General features: G+C 42.8%; 1 protein-coding gene across 1 annotated transcript; it reads right to left on the reverse strand.

Annotated features, from left to right (window-relative positions):
• Positions 1-1,291: 1,291 nt before the first annotated feature.
• Positions 1,292-16,180, reverse strand: LAS1L (LAS1 like, ribosome biogenesis factor). Its single transcript, XM_027690510.1, has 13 exons — positions 15,972-16,180; positions 15,185-15,310; positions 14,942-15,011; positions 13,715-13,796; positions 12,503-12,694; positions 10,612-10,658; positions 9,637-9,746; positions 7,637-7,722; positions 6,512-6,727; positions 5,203-5,338; positions 4,246-4,625; positions 3,938-4,079; positions 1,292-1,607 (listed from the first exon to the last, which is right to left on the reverse strand). Exons 1-13 carry the CDS (start codon positions 16,178-16,180, stop codon positions 1,517-1,519), a joined length of 1,887 nt encoding a protein of 628 aa, XP_027546311.1. The 3' UTR covers positions 1,292-1,516.
• Between the last annotated feature and the right edge of the window lie 6,198 nt (positions 16,181-22,378).

A 22,378-nucleotide genomic window follows, 5' to 3' on the forward strand; every position in this document is an offset into this window, starting at 1 on the left:
TATGGTACAGTATTTGCCAGCACCACACATTCCTTTTTGAATTGTATGCTTGTTTGCAATACAGAATACAATATTTTAAGTAATTTCATACTCTTTGAAATGCAGTAATAAAAGAACAAATCCCCTTCACTCAGAATTTCCTAAATAAGTTTGAGTAACTGCTGACTAAAAGGAGAAAGGGGAAAGGCTTACATGAAAAATCCCTCAGAAGTTTGTTTCCTTTTGCATTGGCACTGTTTGCTTTTAAAGAAGGAAATGTGCAGTGTATCTTCCATTGTAAATAACTTTTGGCTGTCTGGTAACAAGCAACTGCAGTAGAACAGGATAACAAAAAATTAGAAAAGAAAGAATAAAGAAATAATACATTATGGATATCTAGCTAAGCCCTTACTTGAGAGCAGCCCAAAGCATCCATGAATTTGCTGTTCTAAACATGCATTTCAGTCCTATGCAAAGTACTGCTAAAGCTGTGTGTCCTTTCTCCCTTTCTACTAACATGTTCCTCTTTCTGATTAGTTTGTAAAACATCAAATTATTAGACTGACTCCGAGAAAGCCTCTGTATTACCCTCTAGCAGATGCACTCTAACAAAGCCTTATTGAGGAGTCCTGCAATAAATACATACTTAAACTCCTGGTTTTTGTTACAGGTAATTGCACAAGCCTCCAAGTTTTGAGAACCTGTAATACAGGTAAAGAAAACTGAATTTAGGAAAAACTATCTGGAAGCCAGTTTTCTCAGTAACTTTTCAACAGGGCACTCACTCAGGTCCATTTCTGCAGTAATCATACCAGCTTTCAGCAGAGACCACAGTATTGGTTATGAACCTTAGCAAAATTGTGAACAAAAATAACATCAAGCAAAAAACTTCATTGAAAAAGAGACAGTAATGGCCTCAAGATCATCACTTGACAAAAATGGTGACAAAAACATTTGGAAAAGTATTTGTGCACCACAGTGCATTCAGCCATGCTATAGCCAGGATTGATCCCTGAAGCTCTGTGTGAAATCCCAGCTAGGTGAAAACTGTAGCATAATCTTATCTTGGCAAAATCACTCCTACAGGACTGATCAGCTACAAAATCAGCTCAACAGTCTGGCTAATGAGGACCAGAGGACACTTTCTAGAATACCTGAGTGAGAATGGAGAAACAGGAACCAGGAGGAAGGTTTGTCTTCAAAGTCAGTTGCATTTATTAACTATGAAAAAATTAAGGAACCTTGAGGGATTCCAAACTACTCTTAACTGTATTTGGCAAACATCAGCTAGAGCTAAAGGTTCGTGACAGTATTTGGCAAACATCAGCTAGAGCTAAAGGTTCATGACAGTGGTTAAGCAAGACAATGGTTACTATACATGGACCTTAAACCACCTTTATAAAACACTGATTTTATTTGGTAAAAAATCAGTAAATCACAACAACAACAACAAATTATTTCCCCACCACCATTAGTAGTTCTTCCATCCCACTTAACTTGTGCAATACTGAAAGTCACAGAGCACTCTGATGCTGTCTCAGAAAAGTTGAAGGCCACTTTTTATTTTATGGAAGTCATTCTGGGTCCATAACAATCCTCCTGTCCCATGAATTTTCAATTCTGCAGAGCTATGAGGAAGAGAAATAAAGCACATAAGCACTGAGCTGATTTAGAAGCTCACATCACCAAAGTTAATTTTGAGAGCACATTATTTCCACAACATAATTTTTCTTTTTTAGCTCTGAACATTTAGCTGCTGGAATGTCCTTAGTTTTTCATCAGTCTGTTCAAGAGAGGCAACAGTCCTGAAACACCAAAGGTACCAACGCACAAACCAAAAGTAAGATTACCAGCTACTGACAGTTCTGAGGGACACGTGACTGCAGAAATAACCAGAGAACAATTTTCATCTGAACCTTCATCTGTCCTTTGCAGCTCATCAGGTGAAATGCTAACACAGCAAGCAATTAACATAAGAACAGTCATCACAAGTTACAAATGTTACAGTGCCTATCCTGCACACAAATACTGCCCATTCCTATGGCTTTAGAAAGAAGTTGTGGGAACCAATGCATTTACAGAGACCTTCAAGGATGCAATCCCTAAAGCAACAGCAAGTCAGTACCTGCACCCTCAGAAAACGCTCCTAGTGGTCATTGTTTGCCAAATTTGCTCCTGCTGTCAGGTAAACTGAGCACTGGGAGCTAACAAAAAGCACATAGGCTTATCACAAAAACAAAACATCTGCCTAAGGATGACAGGTTCAAAGCTTCAGAGGTTGCCTCAGCAACTAAACATGAACTTAGACAACACACGTGCACAGCACACACCAGAAAAAACACCAATAAACACAATATTTTGGAGCCAGGGAGGAAGGAACTGTAAGCTTTTTCAAAGTATCCAAGCATCTCAGGAAATTGTCTCATGTTAAAACCAAAGAGCTCTGAAGACAGAAAAAATTCCTGCAAAAAGGCTGAGATGTTTGGGATGTTTTATTTGCACAGCAACTTCAAGCTATTCACCAAAAAACTCTAAGCCTTTTCCAGATGCTCAATACTAGAATAAGTGGCTATAGGAGAGGCTGCTTTTCAGAGGGGCCCCAGTTAACAGGAACTTAAGTGTTGAAGCCTGCTGAGGCTGTGCTAGTAAGTGCTAAATGGCAGTATTTCATAATCCTTGCAGTGGTTTCTTTTAAGAAAAGGGCAGGAGGAGTGAAGATAGCAATATTATAAGATGGCTTCCTCAAAGGATACCACGGAAATCACATTTTTGACTACTAATTGTGCCACTGCATTTAAGTCTCAGATAGTTTGAAAGACACAAGGAGTGCAAAACAAAAGAAAGGAATAAGAACAGGAGCCATTATAAATAGTAGCTCTCAGACTTAATGACAGGAAAAGATGAAGGAGACAAATGCAAAGAGGTAAGTTTTGAGTATGTTCCTCCATCTTCAAAAAGTGAGATTAGGGCTTCATGAAGTAACTTCCCATGACACTGGTGAGTTGTCACAGCAATACAGGCAGCAATAACTTCTGTCTGATTTTATCCATTATGCAAACACACTGTCAGACTAATGCAGTACAAATAAGCAGGGAGTGTCCTGTTGTGGTGGGTGAGGGTAAGAAGAGAGTTTGTCTCCTGCTGGGTTAACGGTAGGATGAATAACTGGGACTGCAGTGACACAGAGCTTACTCAGGAAGTGTACTTCGGTTTCCATTTCAAGCATACAGAAAAGAGACACGTTTGCATTCACTGATGTGAAACTCTCAGCATATTCACCACCCCAGTGATGTACAGCCAATTCTCTCCTCAGGTATTACAAAAGTAATTGCAGTCAACCATTTTCTGTGGGTAACTTTATCACCTCATCTTCATGCTTTCCCACTAATGCACCTCAAAGTGCTTCTGCAAACCACTGTGCATTTCAGAATGACTCCTCCTTCCTACAGATCAGCTAGTCTAGGAAAACTGAAACATGGGGAAGCTAAGTGACTTCCAAGGCTTTTAGTCTTGAATGCTTTAACTGCGAGGTCACAGTCGTTCCCATAAAAATTATTCATCCCAGTGTATCACCAGGCAGAGTCTGCACCAGCTCTCAGTAGCTTTATTTAAAAATTCTGCCCTTCCAGACTAGTTACTCTAAGGGATCAGCAGACTGTGTCTTACTAAAAACATCAGACAACGCTGAAAGTTGTCAGCACAGTCTGAAGAACAGACTGTTATGCACAGCACAGTTATGCTCTTACACCAGCACTGCGAAGGTCCTCCCAAACACACACATTACTTGGAAGAAAAGCACAGTTAGTGGGTATCAGAGACAGTAGGAGATATTAGATAGGTCAAACTATTTAGTTAAACAGAAGTAAAAAGGAAATCCCAGCCTTAATTTTTCACATGGTATATAGTACAAGGCACAGAGAGATAAATGCATTTCATGGTTGAGGACACCATTACTCACTTTGTATGGAGAGTCTTCCACTCATCTCTCACTGGCTGATCAAGCAGGGACATCATAGAATAATTATCCAACATGAGACCATCAGGGTCATCTGTCTGACCTGGGAGTTTCCCAAGAGGAAAGTCTTTCCATTGTACTTCATCTAGGTAAAAACAGTACAAAAACAAGGAGTCTGACCTTCCCAGAGAGATTTTCAGAAACAAGATTCCCCCACCAAGTCCACAAATACTGCCCCATGCAACTCAGCCATTCAGCAAAAATGAACAATCTCAGGTGTGCAGCAAAAGTCTTACAGAGTCACTCTTTACCTGCAGTGATCTGCCAGGGGGACCCTTGCAGTGCTGCTCTTCTCTCAGCCACAGCCGCCATGTTACCAGGATGAGCCAGTCCTTCCAAAGGATTTGTTTCAGTTACCATCTCTTCTTCCTCCTCCTCCACTTCCTCTACACCATCATCTCTCTCCAGCACATCATCTTCTTTCTCTACAGTCTGCCCTTGATTTTTAACCTGATTTTCCTGCCTGACTCTCCACTGTAAGCTCTCTATAGTGTAAATTGGATGTTCACTGCTGTCTGAAGAGAGGCCTGGACTGGACAAAGGGGCACCTCCTTCTGTGTAAATGGAAGCAAGATAGAGAAGGTTCTTCCGAGAAGTACGTGACAAGCGAGGTCTCATGATTGTGAGGATCCTAAAAAGGAAAAAGCGCAACAGAAAAGTCTTATAAGGCTTGATAAACCTTCATCTGGAGTCTTTTCTGCTTTTAAGTGTTTTTTTTCCTCCAGGACAGCTGGCTCATATAGCTCCTCTAACAGGCAAATTCTGATTATTCCCTGATCCGTGGATGCTGTAATACTCTCTCTTTGTAATTAAAATTAAGGACTTTGGGATACTTCTAACTGAATTCCTGCTTTGCTGTTTTCATGTGTAAAAGTTACAAATTTACCACAGGTGGTATCACCTCTATAAGCAGTCACACCTCTACCAAGTCACTTTTCTTCTGACCAGGTTGCTTCTTCAGTACCTCCCCAGATAACCTCTGTTTTCATTTTGAAGGTGCAATCCTTTAAATTCTCTTCCTTCTCTTTGTGGAATCAGTGAGGAGATGAGTAGCAACAAGCACAGCTTTATATGCACATGTCACAATTCCTACTAGAGGCAAAGGAAGGGAAGGGAACACAGCTATAACTCAGTGCATCACTAGGGAACCAAAGCTGTTACAGAGCACTGTTTCCTGTCCCTTTTCTAGGGCACAGGATCAAACTTACAGCTGAAGAAGATGTGGGGTTGCCCAGCAGGGAGCTTCCAAGCAACTGTCAGTCAGTCTTATCCACTGCAAAGGAACTTTATGGAGGAACAGCTCCTTCACCGACACCTGTTTGTTACAGTGCTGTTTTTTCTTCCCTTCAAAGAAGATAACGAAAACGACAAGGTGCTCAAAACTCAAAAATATGCCCTTCATCCCTCTGCATTTTTACTGGAACACATCCTCAAATAAGCTGGCATTTCAATTCATGTCCGTGACTCAATATACTGACCAAACACATCAAGGTTGGCATAAGGGACATGACAATGCACTGACAAGCAGGTTGGCTCCACAAGACCTAACCACAACGAGGTGCAGACCTTTCCAAGCTGGCCCTGGGCATGTCACCCCAGACAGGAAAGCCATAAGATGTGTTTGAACAGTATTATCCCAAGTAAATGCAGCATACTGCATCTGGGGCCCAGCACCATTCCAGGCAGCTCTGCAGTGAGTAGAGTTAACAGCAAAATTGAGGTGAGTGAGCACTGTTCAGGGGTCTGGGTACATAACAGATGCTCAGTGCTGAGCAAAAGCACGAAATATTAACCCATGACTACCTGAGATACTGGCAAAATCTTTGTACAGTCTGAGCCTGACCAGGAGAAGACAGAAGAGGCAGTAAAATTAACCAGCTGGAAATCTCTAGGATTACACTAGGCCACAGTATAGAAGTCCTGTTCACAGAATACCTCTGACACTGAATAATTAAGGCTCCTCACTGCCTCCGGAATGAAACATACAGTTTGCAAATTTTAACAGCTCTAAGGAGTCAGGAACTGAAAACAAAATACTTCTTATTACTTTTGTGTAAGTTTAGAAGGCATAGAGGTCCTGCAATAGCATCAATAAAGGACAGCAACACTATTTAGTATCTTGTAAAGACAGGCTTCTGTTAAGGGAGGAAAAAACTGGGAACAGATCGCATGTAACATCTGTATTTGTTACCTGCTACTGTTATTTCCTACAAGTACTGATATCTGGAAAAAATAGCCTGATCTTTCATATGAGAGATTGGCTTTTCCTATCTTGAGGAAGCTGCAGTGAAGTTATAATAACAATTTCAATTTTTTACTAAAAAATACATGAAATGCATAAGCTGCAGGTTGAAAAGTCTAAGAAATGCACCAATAAAAGCTTTAAGTTCACAAGACAAAATGTATTAATTAGGTTACTACACTTTCTGTCTAAAGTTCCCACCACTCCCCGTTTTCACACTAGTACAGAGGAGACTCTTATATTTCTTTAAACACAAAAATTCCAGACACACTCACCAGCGTTTACTTTGGCAATGCCAGTCAGCAACTCAGAAATCCAGCTGATCAAGAACTGATGCCTGAGTTCTGAAGAGTCAGAACATTCCTTCAGCTCCATAAACATTTTCTCTATTAGGATCTGTGTAAAACTTCGTGAAAGGAGGCCTGTCAGCAAAGGTTGCCAAAAGCAGTAAAAGGTCTGAGGAATTTTGAACTGCCATACCTCTTTATTTGCTGCAATAAGAATTAAAAAAAAAAAAAGAGAAGCCACAAATTAGTGTTTTGCAATTTTTTGTGAAACGCGGGTGTGACACTTGCACCAAACTGAAGTCGTCTGTTCTAAGATCATTGGTTCCAGTGTATTTTTGGGATCTTCACTGAACCTGAAACTATCATTTTTCTTATGCTAGGGAAATGAAATAAGCAACAAATTGATAATTAGCACAAGGAAATTATTAGCACAGGAAAATCTACCTGCTTTGCTAATCCCTTTTCCATTTCAGCTTATTTCACACATAATTAAGTCCCATTCTGTCTAAAAATATACTGCAAAGAGAAGATACATTGAGCAAAGCAACATAGAATAAAAAAGCTCCTAAATTTTTACTACTGTAATAATATAGTCACCGATATTTGAGGATCTTTCTTGGAAAGTTCTTTGGCTGTGAAATACAGAATGTATTAATTTTCACTCCCTCTAGGTATCTAATTCTCTTGCAGAAAATCCATGCAACTCCATACGTATGGGCAGCATTTTGGAACTAAGATGCAACTGGTGAATGAGGCTCAAAAAAACCCATTCATTTTGATTTGCTTCAAATTTTCAATGTAGATGAAACTAGTGGGAGTTCATGAAATCAGCAACTATTGCATAAAAGGGCAGAGATGCAGGCTTTGAAAGATATTTTGGCTGGGCATTCAGTGCTGAAGAGTTAGCCTTCCATACTAAGAGATTTATGCAAAAGCATTAGCTAAGCATGGACACAGAGGGGTCTGGAGAACAGGGTAAAACATGTTTGAGGACCTAGATGTACGAAAAATATGCAGAGAATTACAGATTTCAACATAATGGGAAAAAAAGAACAGGCTTGGTCAGAACACTAACTGTGCACTTCTTACTGGCATGGTGCCCAAAATACTAACCTTCATACTTGATATTTAGCAACTTCAGACAATCCATCTTTGGGATGAGAAAGCCATCACTGAGAAGAGCTTCAGCCACTGCTTCCCTAGAGCAATCAGAGAGACTTATTAATGACACTTACTCCTTTACAAATCAAAACATGGCTTGCACCACTTCTGAAACAAGTTTGAGAGCCAAATACCTGGAACAATTAGGAGGGGATAGAAAATTTTGCAAAGCACTAAAATCATATGCCAGTTTTGGGTTGGATATATCCTATTTGACTTGGAGGAAATGTGCAGTTGTACAATCTGGAACAGAACCGGAACCTTGAAGGAAACATTTATACTCGAGTTACAAGTATCCTGGTATTTCAAAAGCACAGGAACACTTATACTGAAATACCTGTGGGGCATGATCCAACTCTGCTGCCAGCCAGCCAGCCAAGATCAGAGAACCTCTGACTCACAGTGCTACATTAAATCTCAGGGGGAAAGCCAACCCTGCTGACCTGCTGGCCCAAGTCACATCATATAGTGTGCACAGCTGTTCAGCAGATGAGGTCAAAACTGCTCTTCCCTGCAGTTCTTTTTTGGATGCCTCCTGCCCTTACAACTATCCTGCAAACTTCATTTAGTCTGACAGCACTGAATGCTGCAGGCTCCAGGATCACTCCATCTCCTATTAGGCTGGCTTAATGAAAGTGAAGACTGAGGGTACCAACACAGGTAGGCTGCACTGACTGACTCTTGAAAATAAGATACAGCAAAAGGGACAGAGGTAAAATTTCCACAACTACCCCAATATCCAATATGATTCTCTTGAATTCTTCTGTTCACATTTCTATCCATGAGCTTCTATACCCGTGCAAAGATCTGGAATGGTAGCACCCATGTCAAACATGGCATATTTTGATAACAGATGAGAAAATTTGTCTTCTCCAACAGGAGTGACTTCCAACTCTAAACATCCAGACATGACTTAGATACAATGCTGAATTTTTATAAATACAAACAGCAGCTGAAGAGCTCAGCATATAGAAACAACACATACACACAGGTTAGATCACTTTGTCATAAGTAGATGATGTGGTGGGACATGAGAAGGCAAGTGGTAGAATGTAATTTGTTTCTAAAAACAAAATCCAGTTTTGATCCTTCTCCTTTGAGTGGCATTAGCTCCAGAAAGCCCCAGAAACTGGGTGTCAGGCTACATACAGCTAGTTTAGTACTTTACTGTGTTTTGTGAACACAGAGGTCTGTAACTGTTTATTCCCTCAGTCACATGGAGGCTTCCCAGGCAGGTACAATGGCTTTCTTCTACCTGTACCGTCCAGCTATTTAGAGACAGTTAAATTGATACAGAAGCCCCATGTTTAGCAAGTTCTCCTTCTCATGACAGAATCTTCATGCCTTCCTGCTCATTATTCCATGCCCAGCAACTGACGGGCAATCCAGGGTTTTATTCTGGCACATCATCTGATAACCTCTTGAACTAATCAGCAGCAGGTAGGGCATATATATTTATATTTGAAACATCAGGAGCTATAGCTCTTACCTATAACATGATACTTTCTCCTCTCTACAGTTACACTGATTCAAGATCTTCATGCAAATTTGTATGGTCTCAACACACTGCGTCCTAGAGGCTCTCTAGTCATAGAAAGACAGAAAGTATAGAAAATGCCAAGTATTGCCCTGCAATTTTGAAGAATTCTAAAGGTCACTGTGAAATTGAAGTCTATACAAGGTTGTTGGGAAAGCTTTTGAAGACACTGAAGATGCTGACATGCCTTGGGGCCAGCACAGCTAAGTCTGGGACAACACCTTGGAGACCAGCTGGCACAGGGAACATTACTCATTAACACAGATTAACAACTCAGTCCTCAAAGATGTCGAGGAAATCTACTACTTGCTTTCTCCACTATCAGGTGAAGAACACTGTGAAAAGGTAGTGCAACAGGGCTACAGGCTGAGTTCTGGACTGAACCTTTCACCTCAGTTATTTATTAGAGATGTACCTGTTTTCCTGCATCAGGTCTTTGATTTGAGCCAAAATCCAATCCATTTCTGAAGAGGAATCAGACCACAATTCTCGAGACTTTGAAGCAGACTGCATAGCCTGCATAACCTGAGTGAAGGAAAAATTCTAGCATTAACAGAAAATATGCCCCAATGGCAAACATGAGGACATTGCTCTGAAGGGAAGATGCACATGCCATTATGTACGTCATCAATAGCACTCGAAAAAATTCACAAAAGCTCCTCTTCCTAGAGTTACAGTAAAAATTAATATAAGCCATGTCATACTTGGAAAAGGCCTGAATTAAAAAGACAGGAGTATCAAGGAGTCACAGTCCTGGCATCCTCATTCTGGTTCTAAACCCTGCTCTCACTGACTTCAGCACCAACCAGGACAGAGCCATTCTGAATCATTAACTCAGCATGTGACATGGGGATTAGGTCAACTACTCAGGACAAGGTTTTGCCAGTCACATTATGCACACAGTAGATCAAAATAAAAGCCAGATTGTACCAAGAATGAAAGAGGGAATATCTAAGGTCAGTAATCCTCTGAAAGTTAGTGGTTTCTTCATTTGATATATACCTTGTCTGAGTCTGCAGCACCTCAGCCACTGGGTCACTGCAAATATATACTATGGATGATAGAAAATATGGACTAATGACTTCTGAATGACAGGTCTAAATTTCCAGAGATTTTAGGATGAATGAAAACAAATTGAGCACTATCCACTGGGACATGGAAGACTTGGGATCTCCAATAAGTATGTATCTCCTGTTCATCTAATATGAACAAAGTGTTCATATTAGAAACTATCACAGCTCAAATTGCTTGTTCTCTGTAGAGAAGCTTTCCTTTGGCAAGCCACGTGTGACAACACTAGTAATGATATCCAAACAAGGAACTAACACATGTATTGCCCCAAGCAGGAAATAACAAGTAACAAAAGTGCTGATAATCAGAGTAAACTTACCCGAAACTGTTCATTCTTGTAAGATATCAGAATATCTCTGACTTTTTCTAGAAATAAACATAAATATGTAGTTTAAACAGGAGATCAGCTATGTAAGGGAATTTAGTCTCTAAGCAAGCTGCTTAGTTTTGCTGAATATACACTCAAGGAAGGCATCAGTCAAATTACACAGAAATTCTGATTCAGACAACACACTAAAGACTCACAAAACTCCCAGACTCTTCCAGCAACATAAATTTTCTCAAGTTGGGTTGAACCATGAATTCCTTATTTTATCACTAACAGTGGTCAAAGACAGGCAAGTTGGATAAATGCAGACAGCTCAAAAAAAAAATCCTTAAATAGATCAGTTTAGGAAGAAATTGTTCCTATATGCAGTTTGTGTTCTGATGCATATTTGTATTTCTTATACTTGGATTTTGTATCTATTGCAACAGCACTACGGCTATTTACAAACTAACCATGTCCTTATTGGACTTCATTGAACTTTAATTTACCACCTGCATGAAATGTCTTTTATCTGTGGACCACTTTTACTATACCTGAAATAGCAACATCTTCCAAAATATTTCACCATTCAGCTGTCACTGTTGCCAGCTAAGAGGGTGTCCATCACCCAGTATCAGCCATATAAAACTTCAAATGCATCTGAATTGCAGGACTGATATACCATTCCCATTCCATTACTCTGGACATACAAATCACAGAATCTACTATATCATTCTGCGATTCTCTCTTTTGTCAACTGGGGGTGGTATGGTTTTTTTGTTTAGGGTAGCCAGGGAGAAGAAGGAACAGCTCATGCTTGGATCTCATTCAACATGAACACAGAAGACCAGAAAAACACTCTAACAAGAAAAACGTTAGGAGCTGCTCTGTTCCAAAGTTTAGTACTGCCTCTAGGTTTGGATTGTTCTAATAAATGCTGCATTAAACTCAAAAATTAGCTAAAATTTTCTGGATCACAGCAACTCTATGTATATAGAGTCTGTAAGGGAGGAATCTAAAGACTTGAAACAAATCCGTAGGTCCTAAAGCCTGAATCATTAGTCACCTAGTGTGACCTTCTAGGGAGCACCAAGCATCACTTCAGCATTTTTGCACTCTCTGAGCCTTGGACTGGGCTGCTGTAATGGGTTGGGCAAGTTACCCCCATAAGCCTGCCATGTTTTGTCAGAAAAAAATTATGACTAATTTGTTTTACTGTTTGAGGTACTGTTTGATACTTCACATGCCGAAAACTTGCAGACCAGACATCTAATCTGAACTCTCACTTCCTCCACTTAGTCATTCAAACTAGAAATCCACTTTGAGAAAAGTCCTTTATTTTGGGTTCAAAGACTTCTAGTGATGAAAAAGCAACCATTGGAACAGTTTACCAAAGATTTCCCATTGTTCTGCACATAGTATCTCAGATTATGCCCAGGCTGAGTTACCTGTGATTTTTTTTTTTAATACTATCAGCAGTTAATGATTTTTCTGTCCACATGCAAAGTATTTTGAAATTGGCTAAATCACTTCTATCTTGCTCTTTCTCAAGTTAGAATCTACAAAGTTTTGAGAGCTATAAAAAGACTATAGCCTTCTTTGTCAGTAGTGGCCTCAAGACCAAAACTGTGCCTATCAAGACGCTACAACTAATTTTTACAATGCTTTCATCCCAGTATAGCAGTTGCTACTGATTATGATACTGCATATTCAACAAAAGTAAAGGATTTTATGCTACAAATTTGGTGAGCTAATACCAAACCAGTCAGTCAACCCCAAGAATCCACCAAGGTGCAGAGGAATCCTAAAACCTGAGCTGAAGCTATATCTTTATGCTAGAAGATGACACGTTTAAACCAGCACATCTAATCCTTCTATCTGCCATTGTTATAGGGACATCTACCGTGGAATTCCTTGTGTTTCTGACAGGCCTCATGCTGCGGGGTTTGAACCTCCCATGCATCATTGCCCAACTCTGTGTTTGCTTCCTCCTCTTCCTCATCCTCATCCTCATCCTCACTTTCTTCACACAAGTTATTGCCCAGTTGACGGCTCCAATATGTCTTTCGTAGCCAGTCCAGCACAACATCACAACCTAAAGGAGAACAGAAAACATTACCTTCTCAGTGAGGACTTGTTACTGAAAAAAAAGAATATAAGTGGCACATTACTAACTTGTATTATGAAAAGAAGTGCTATTAAACAGTTACGAACCCAGAAAACATATAGAACTCCATTAATGGAAAGGTGAGCAAATTAAAAAAAACAAACCAACCAAAAAAAACCCCAACATAAAACCAACCTCCTTCCCCCCAAAAAGGAACCACAGAAATCCCCCACAATCCAGTATCACAGGCCTGGTAACATCCATCCACTTTCTTTTTGGCAACAAAAAAGACTGGACACTACTATAGTGCTGCACCTAGCTCAAGCTACGTCAAATTTAAGCAGAAACTAAGTCCCAGCAGTGGCATTCTAATGAGAAAATGAGCCAGTACTTCAGTATCACCATGGTCAACATAGTGTCTACAACAATAACATGATATTTTTTTGTGCAGAGAACACACTAGGCATACATAAGATAGAAAGAAAATGCCTTTACTTCCATTACAGTTTCTGCATCCACCTCAATCTAAGGACCCTGCTGAAGGTTATTTAACTGGCTCATCAGTGTTTAACCCAAAATTCCCAAGAATCCCTTCAAATGCCAGGAGCTGGTCATTCATTCAGGCTTGCAGTACATACTGCTTTTCTCCCTAAACAGGATTTTTTAAAGAGTCTTCGGTTACCTCTAAACCATCAGGAAAAGGTTTTATCTATTTCCCCGAGATGAACTTCCTGTGCTGTAAAAAAGCCAGAGTACCAAACTGTTTTTTCTAGTATTTTTTCAGGGATAGGGGGAAGCCTCTGAACATCTTCCCTGTGATGCACCACAGCCTGGAGCCACCAGACACAGTTCAGCTACCCCCACAGGGCAGTGGCAAACCCTCCCCGCGTCTGACAAGTCCACTGCACGCCCTGCAGCCCCCCACACTGGAGGGAGGGATGCTCCTCTTAGGGCTCATGGCACTGGTGTTTCCACCCCTGGCAGTGCCACCTCCCTGGCAGCACTCACCCTTGCGGCACAGGGCCAGCCGCGGCAGCTTCCCGTGGGTCAGCTCGTGACGCAGGTCCACAACCCAGATGGGGATATCCACCTGGAAGAACAGCCAGTGGATGTCACCCCACATTTTCACTGCATCGTGCCACAGCTGCCTGCAGCCTCACAAAGCTGAGCCTATACCTAGGTCACTCCTGCACTGTAGTTACCCAGCTTCCCACTTCGAGGGTGGGCCAAGATCCCCCAACTCCCTGATCTCACTCCTCCTGTGGCCTTGCGATTTTAAGTTCTTTGGCGTTAATTGCAACAACAGATTTCTTTTTAGACAGAGGTGTTACATGTAATTTAATAAGATACCGAGAAGCAGTTAAATTATATTTAAATAGATGAGACATTCTGGATAACTGTATACCAAAGATACAAATCATATCATACGTAATAATGAAATCCACATAAAAATTGTACACAATTTTTGGCAACTTTCCTAAGGACAACTACCTTTAACTATGCAAGACCTCTGTTTCTAAGCTTGCTCAGTTTTAAAAGGTGAGAAGCAGAATCTTTCTTAAAAACCCACAAAAAAAAGTAGAAATCAATTCATAATTCTCACACAGGGGCCCAGACAATGCTGCATATATAGAAGAGCTCAAACATTGTCTGTCCTTCACTATCAAAACTTGTTCAGCCCCAGATATGGTGGTTGGTGCAGCTGGTAATAAAACTATTTAAGTTGGTCCTGCTATTACAACTGCAGCTTGAACCTTCCCTCCTTGACACAGAAGAGGACAAGCTCACCTGAAGCCAGAGACACCAGATGAAAATGCCTGTAAACGTGATTAAGTGCTTTTTATGTATAGCCTTGCTTGTCAAAGACTAGAATTTATAAACTACAGATTTAGTTCTTTTCCTGGATCTCAGTAGCTAAGAAAGGATAATATAGGGCAGTATGTCAAGTGGGACTATACGCATGTAAATCAAGGCTTTGACCACATGTGATTCAAAAAGCTTTAATGATCATCAGCTTTTTTTAGTCTTAATCTGACTTTAAAGAACAAATATTTAGATACAGTTGCAGCAAGCCTCTTAAAACTTTGCAGTTGGAAAGAACTGGCACCTATATCCATTAGTTTGGTTACAAAAGAATGACATCCCACAACTCCCTCCACCCAGTGTTGTTAACAGACAATGCATATGCTTTCTGCGTAGACATAAATTATCAAGCAACTCTTATTAAATATTTACCTCTCTGGCTAATTGTCTCAGAGGAATGCTGGCCATCTTCTGTTTCCTTTCTGTGATCAAGTTGACAAACCTGCATGCACGTTACAGAAAAGAAAATTACTATCAGAAGCTGCAGAGAAACTTGGAACCCCAGAGACAAATTCCCCACATGTTGTGGTCTCAGAGATGAACAGTGAACTTAGTTGAATAAGGACATCTGCCCAGGACTTTGTCACAAAGCACACAGGCCTTCAGAGCCCTTACCTTACAAGAGCCAGCCCATAAGAGAGGATGAGCTCATGTGACTTCAATCTGCCAGATGAATCCAGGACCTTGCAACGAATCAGTTCTGCGGTGCAATCCACTGCAAGAGGCATTTTTTGACCATAACTGGAGAAAAAGGAAAACCAGGTGAGCAGTCACACAAATACAGTCACCCTGCAAAAAAGGCAGCTTTCCGGCTAGTTTTTGTGCTCTGTGGTACATAACAGCCTGAGAAACAGTATGTAGAGACAGCATCAAAGACTCTTTCCAGAAGGCTTCTATCTGGAACAGTGATTACATGGCTACTCCTAAGCACACGTTAAATGAGGACTTACTGATATGCTACGCACATACAGAAGATGCCTTATCTAGGCAGGTCTTCCTCCGTATGGATGCGGCAGAGGCAACATAGAATAAGATCTGGAGGCCTTGTACGCTCACTGCCTCGAGAAACCAGCCCGTGAAGCTGCGGGCACGTAGGTCTTCTGCGTCCCCTGCTCTCCACGGGGTCACTGTGCATCTAACAGGAGCTACATGCCCGGAGCCTCCGGCAACGAAGATGCCCTGCAAGATGGGGCCCCGTACCCAGCCTGCACACACTGCCGCGGCCGCGGAGCTGCCCCCGGGGGAGCTGCGCCCGCGTACCCGGCGTCCTCTGGGCCCAGGACCGCGAGCGCCGGGCGCAGCCTGGGACAGAAGGGTCAGAGGAGCCGCTCCGGGGACAGAGGCGGCGCTTGGAACCCCGAGGTCCGCATCGCGCTCCCCGCCCGCGCCGCGCGGCCCGTACCGGCTCTTCCAGGCCGACACCCGGTCCAGCGCGTCCTGCTGCAGCCGGCTGTCCCCGCAGTACAGCCCCACCATCACCTGGTCCCACTCCGCCCGGCCCCTCCACGCCACCACCGTGCGCAGCGGCTTCAGCCGCCTACGGCCAGGAGCCGGGGCCGGCGCCGAGCCCAGCCGCCCGCGGCGCCAGCCCGGCCCCGCGCGGCCCGACATACGGCCCGACATGAGGCCCGACGAGCCGCCCCCCGCTCCCCGCGCCTGCGCCGCTCCCGCCCCGCCCGCTCCCTGCGCCGCTCCCGCCTTCCGCTCCCGGGGCTGCCCGCGCTTCCCGAGCGCAGTGGGGGCTCGTCCGGGGACCCGCCGCGGCCCAAGGGGCGCGGAACAGGCGCATTGGCCTCTTGTGCAGCTGCGGGGAACTGAGGGGCGGCGAAGAGTGTCCGAGATCAGGGCGAGCGGAGCCGTGCGAGGAAGCGCGGCCAGATGCAGGCCTTGGGGGGGAAGAGGGTCCCTGCGGCGGGAGGCGAAGTCAGAGGCGGGCAGTGCGGGGCTTCACGCCGTGTCTGCGGGACCCTTCCGCACTCGGGGCTGCCGGGCACGGGGAGGAGGCAGCTCCCCTGCCCAGGTCACAGCCACTGCCACCGCCCTGCCAGCCTGCGCTGGGCGGATCTGCACTTGCAGAACACTTAGCTGCTCTTCTCTCCGCTTGCAACATTTTACACATTTTTGCAGTAATCCAGGTAATAAATCACCTTATTTTTGAAAGTTTTTAAAAAAACTTTTCACTGATCTGTTTGCATAATCTGAGGAGCACACTTGTGTTAGACGTCAGGGGAGAGGTAGAGCTGAAACATGGGATGGGAAAAAAAGGTCTGGAGGTGAGTGAGATTCCACAGAAGCTCCGTGCACTGGTTTTGAGAGTAGAAAAGCTAAACCTGCAGGTTCTGGTCCTGTCTCCAGCACCGAAAGGGTAGCTTGGTCTTTCCCCAAAACTGTGAAGACTTTACAATAGCTTAAGCTTTTTTTGTTCAGTGTTTTGAAGTAGGAATCTGTTAATCATCCTCACAAATATTTTTTGAACAACCTCTAAAGAAATGCTTATACTGGATAGCTAAAACTTCTCTTATATTCTAGCACAAATGTAGTTAATGAAGACACCACCCATCCAATTCAGACTACATGAGTATTCCTGAGTGCTTAGTTGAGACCGGTGCATCTGAATATGAGTGAACAGGGAAAAAAACACAAAACTTCTGCCTTGTACAAAATATTTATTTTATTAAATACCACAGATTATGGGAAAGAAATACTGAATGAGTTCTGTTAAAATACCATCTTTGAAAAATGCCTCAGTTCATTGTAGCTTCAATCACCTGATCTTGAAAAGTCTACCTTGTTCTTTGGTGTTAATAAAAGTAGGCCAAATTGAAATGAGTTCATTATTCAAAGTATTAAGGTTGAGGGAGCAGATTTGACATTCGTTGCCAAAGCCCTGCAGTGCCTCATGCAGTGAAAATGAATTCTCAGAAGATGGGAGGCAGGGAAAAAACTTGGAATAGGGCACTGGAAAAGGAAATGGAGTTGCACTTTTTATCTGCTTAAAAAATGTTCTGAGAGGACAAGCTGTTTATTGCAATCAAAGGGTCTTATTCAGAGCATAGGAACACCATGTGTCATTTTGCTTGCCAATTATTTCTGGGTTTTAGAAATCAGTTGCAGTGCAAAGGTTTGTAAAAGGCAAACAGTGCTGTGGAACAGATAGGATATATCAAGCTTGATCAGATTACCTGCTTTCAAAACCTTAGAGACATACCAGAAATCAAATTTAAAGAAGTAGTTTCCATTCTTACTCTCTGCAGAGAGGGAGAAGGATGTGAAGAGTTTAGTGCTTGTTATAGAGACAGCAGGGAGCAAGGTCTGAACCAGCATAGATTTCACATGCTTTTGGAGTCTGGATCTAAGGAGAATTATGCTTGTGCTGTGTCTGTCAGCAATGTTTGGCTATGAGGTTGCTCAGTACCAAATTGGAAGGTATTGGGAAAATATGGCTTGTTACCCAGAATATCCCACACAAGATTGGCAGCAATTTGCCATTCTAGTTTCTGCAGCCTTGCTGTGGTGTTGGCTAAGAGAAGAGGCCAGGATTGTCTGGATGGGTGGGGTGAGTGAGGCTATTTGCACTCACCGTTGAAGTGCCAATGAGGATCAAAGAACCAGACTGCTGTCTAGGTAAAAGACCTAAATGGAAAACTTATTTTTTTAAATAAACTTAACTAGTTGAAGTTAGTGGAAGCTTGAGGGTGAAGGTGCATCAAGACTGTTGGGATTGGGAAGGACAGCAGATGGGTGATAATTCTCTTCTGCCATGAGCGTGTGACCAAGCTGCAGCTTCTAGTGTTCCATTCATTCATAAGGCTGAATGAAGTGCTATACATAGTTCTTTGCAAGGTTTGTTGCAGAAGTGACCTGTGACTCCCATGTTCAGCATTTTCTGCAAAAAAAAGAGGAGGGACAACTGGAATTTCAGTTATGCAGGGCATTAGAGAAGGTTGGATAGGAATGCGTAGAAATGGAAGAGAGGAAATGGAGGGGTTAAGAAAGTCAGAAGTGAATACATGTGGGTAAAAGACAGCCTTAGTTACTTTCTCAATAACATCCTGCCCCTATTCTGCACTTCTCCTGGGTGTTCCTAAGGAACACATAGGTCCTTGGTTTCCCTACCTTCTTAGAATCATGTTCATAAAGCAGGTCTTGAGTTTTTCTTCCAGGCACATTAAATTTTGAAGAGCAAAAGGGGATGTATTACAGGAAATAAGCAGCTGAACATATTTGGCCTTGGCAGCAGAATCTAGGGCTATTCTGAGATGTCAGGAGGAGGCAGTATCTTATTCTGCATTTCTAGCTACTCCAGGAATCCTGCATATAGTTTCCAGGTAACTTTCCAGAGCAACTTTCTGCAGAGGGAAAGATTTTTTGGCTCAGTGGGACTCTCTACAGGGAAGATTGAAGGAAAAAGTGTAGTTCAGGCAATCTCAATGTTCCCACCAAGCAGCAGGGTCTATTGTGAAACTTGTTATGCCAGGCTCAACACAAGAGATTATGTTTTAAGACCTGAGTGGAGAATTAGCTGTTGATGACTTGTACGTCTTTAGCACATGAAGGTCACTGCAAGAAAGTGCTTGTGGAGAAAGAAATTGGATGTGGAGATGGAAGAACTAGACATGGAAAGGGACAGTGGAAGGATTGTATTGAGGATGAAACTTTACCTCCAATGAGTTGATTGCAGTGATTATCTGCAGTATATGAACAAATGTGGTGAAACAGAGTTTGGACTGTGTGCTCTGTCCCCATGGGGAGAAGCTGAGAGGGAGAACAATGCAAAACAGATGTTTGTCATTTTGTTTGATGCATATCCTGAAAAGTGTTCAGACAATGCGTCCACAGAGCAAAGTCTAGGAACAGGCACTGAACATGATGGGGAAGGGCAGAAGGGCCTTCCTCCCTGTAGGAGATGCAGGTTTCAGGTACAAAATGTGATTAAAAGCTCTGCAGTGAGGTACCCTGGAAATCCTTACTGCTTCAGAATTTGCTTTACTTTACTTCTTTTGTGTTCTTCTCTTTTCAACTGAAGATAAACAAGAGCCTATGAGGACTGCTTCTTCCTCCTCCCTCACAGATGGAAGACTCCAAGGAAAAAATCATCCTGATTGTTGGAGGAGTCAGATATGAGACATACAGCAGCACTCTCCGGACCTTCCCAGGGACCAAGCTGTGCAGTCTAACAGAGCCCCATGCCCCAAGAATCTATGACTATGATCCCACCACCAAAGAGTTCTCACATCCACTGACAGTTACCAGGGTCACCCAGTCCAGTGATCACCAGTCAGGTCCAGAGTGAAACAATCACTTTGATAATACCACAATGAGACATTTTAATTGAGTAAACCCACTTGATTGAAATAAAGACAAAACAAGAAAAAACATCTACATGTTTAAGGTGCAAATACAGTAATGTATTGATACAGATATAATGTCCAAAATAAGAAAAATGTAATGAGACATTTTTAGCTTATGAAAATTCTTCCATCTTTATTGATCAGAAAACTAAAAAATCCATAGAACCATGGAATATCTCAAGTTAGAAGGGACCCATAAAGATCATCAAGTCCAATTCCCTGCTCCTTGCAGGACTACCATATGACACTAAACCATGTGACAAAGAGCACTCTTGACGACTTTCATGGAAGTATCAGTAAAAAGAACACATTCTTGCAAACCAGTCTAGGATTTCCCAGCAAAAAATTCCTTTGTGCATGCTGACCAGTGCTATCAATTTGAGCTGACCTCTGAATAAGCATGGAATAAATACGGCTCCCATCCTTTTTCATGATCCCAGTGCTCCCCACTGTGGAAGTAGGAGGAGTTGCTTGTCACTGGGAAATGCCAACACAGCTTCACACAGCACAGAAGTGATGGGGAAATGGGGCCTGTGCTTGGCAATACGGCTTTGCCAACCAGGTCAGAGTCCTTCCCCTCTCTAGACCACACTTCTCTCTCGTGGAGCCTCTTAGCTGCAGCTTTCCCAAGCAAGAGGAACACTACAAGGCATTTTGCTTTAGTGAGTGGTAAGGGGAAAGCATTTCTGCCTACTGCTGTTACCCATTGTGAGAGTAGTTTGTGGGACAGTTCACTCTTTACTCCAGTGCAGCCCAATGAAAGGAAGGGACTGAGGCTTATCCATGCTTATGACCTGCTCCTGTGGCCCTGCTGGGGAGCTGGAGATTATAGAATCACAGAATCACAGAATATGCTGATTTGGAAGGGAACCACAAGGATCATCGACTCCAACTCCTGGCCCTGCACAGTGAGGAACTTTGCTGCTACTGCAAGTGGGAGCCTCATCAAGGTAGCCAGCTGTACTGTGTCCCAGACTCTTTTCTTCCATTGATTTGCTGTTCCATATCCCCACCCCTTTTGCCACAGAGTGGCAGCAAATTAACTGATCTTGTGACTTCCAACACAGTTGCAGAGCTTGTGAGGTGAGCAGGATTTAAACTGAGGTAGAGGACTTCTCACCTTGGCCACTCATCACTGTTGAATAATATTACCTACTCCTTGCTTCTCAGCTAGTGACATCATGAAAGCAGTTAGAAATTCAGTACTCCTGTCCCTCTCTTCTGAGTCTGTTTTCTTAACATTGTCTACACTCGATGGGATGAATTTCCAGTTAATTTAACTCCGTAGCATCCCCAAATACTTCAAAGCACGTGCTTTCTGCTGTACTTCTTGGGGTCGTGACAAAACTCTGTGCTCCCTGTGCTTTGAGCAAGGTGCAGTTATTTGACTCAATCTGTCCAAAGCTGGAACAAAAAGGACTTCAGTCCCTTGCAAGAAATCTCTTGGTCGAATGTTTCATTATGGGAAGGGCCAAACCTGATCCACTGCTTCTCTTTTCCTCTACAAAGGCTATAAAAGAGGTGAGTACTTTTCGCAGAAGGGGTAGTGTGTCAGAATTTCTGTACTCGTGAAATGAATGAGAGGGGCCACTGACACAGCTCAGGACACTTTCAGAGAAATAATCCATATTCTTACCTACCCTGAATACTACCAGCACCATGACTGGTGAAAACTTGTTGTGCCAGGGTGGGCAGTGACTTCCCTGAGCCCTCCGGGTGTGGAAAATTTAGTCTGGTGCAGCACATTCACACAATCTTTCAGCCTGCATCTGCACAGCCTATCTGCACGGTCTGTCTGTGGGCAGAGTGACTCAGAAGCAAAGGGAGATTCAGTTTTGGATGGTGAAGTCAGAGCCTGGTGAAGCCCCAGGCTCTGACTCACAGAAGGCAAATGCATTTGACATGTGCAAGAAGTGAATGAAAGTTCACAAATCTGGACTGGAGGACTCAGGACTCAAGAACAAACACCCTCAAGAGATACACTGGCACTCAGATGGTCATGCTTTTAATCTTTTGCTCATTGCAGTGCAAGTAGTGTCCCTTCCAGATATTTCTTCCTTTTTGTGTTTCCGTGCAATTGTAGCACTGATCTCCTGGATACATTTAGATTTGAACCCATCCAGCTGGAGCAGCAGATCCTGCACAATTTCAGGCTCGACTGGGAGTTGATCATCCTTGCAGTCACGGTCCTGCAGCTCAGGGCACTGAGACCCCCTTGGTCCATCATCCTTGTTGAAGACAAAGGCAAAGAAAGCATTAAACGCGTCTGCCTTGTCTCTGTCCCTGTTTGTGAGGTGACCATTCCCATCCTATAATGGGCCAATGTTATTTCTACGCTCCCTTTTGCCATTAATATATTTGACAAAAACTCTTAACAGGATGCAACAAGAAAGGAGCAGGGAGATGCAGCAGAAAAGGGCAGAAAAAGTTGCATCAGCTAAGCCTTCATTGCCTCCCT

This window comes from Neopelma chrysocephalum, unplaced genomic scaffold (genome assembly GCF_003984885.1).
Source record: "Neopelma chrysocephalum unplaced genomic scaffold, ASM398488v2 Primary Assembly neopelma1_81, whole genome shotgun sequence".
NCBI lineage: Eukaryota > Metazoa > Chordata > Aves > Passeriformes > Pipridae > Neopelma > Neopelma chrysocephalum.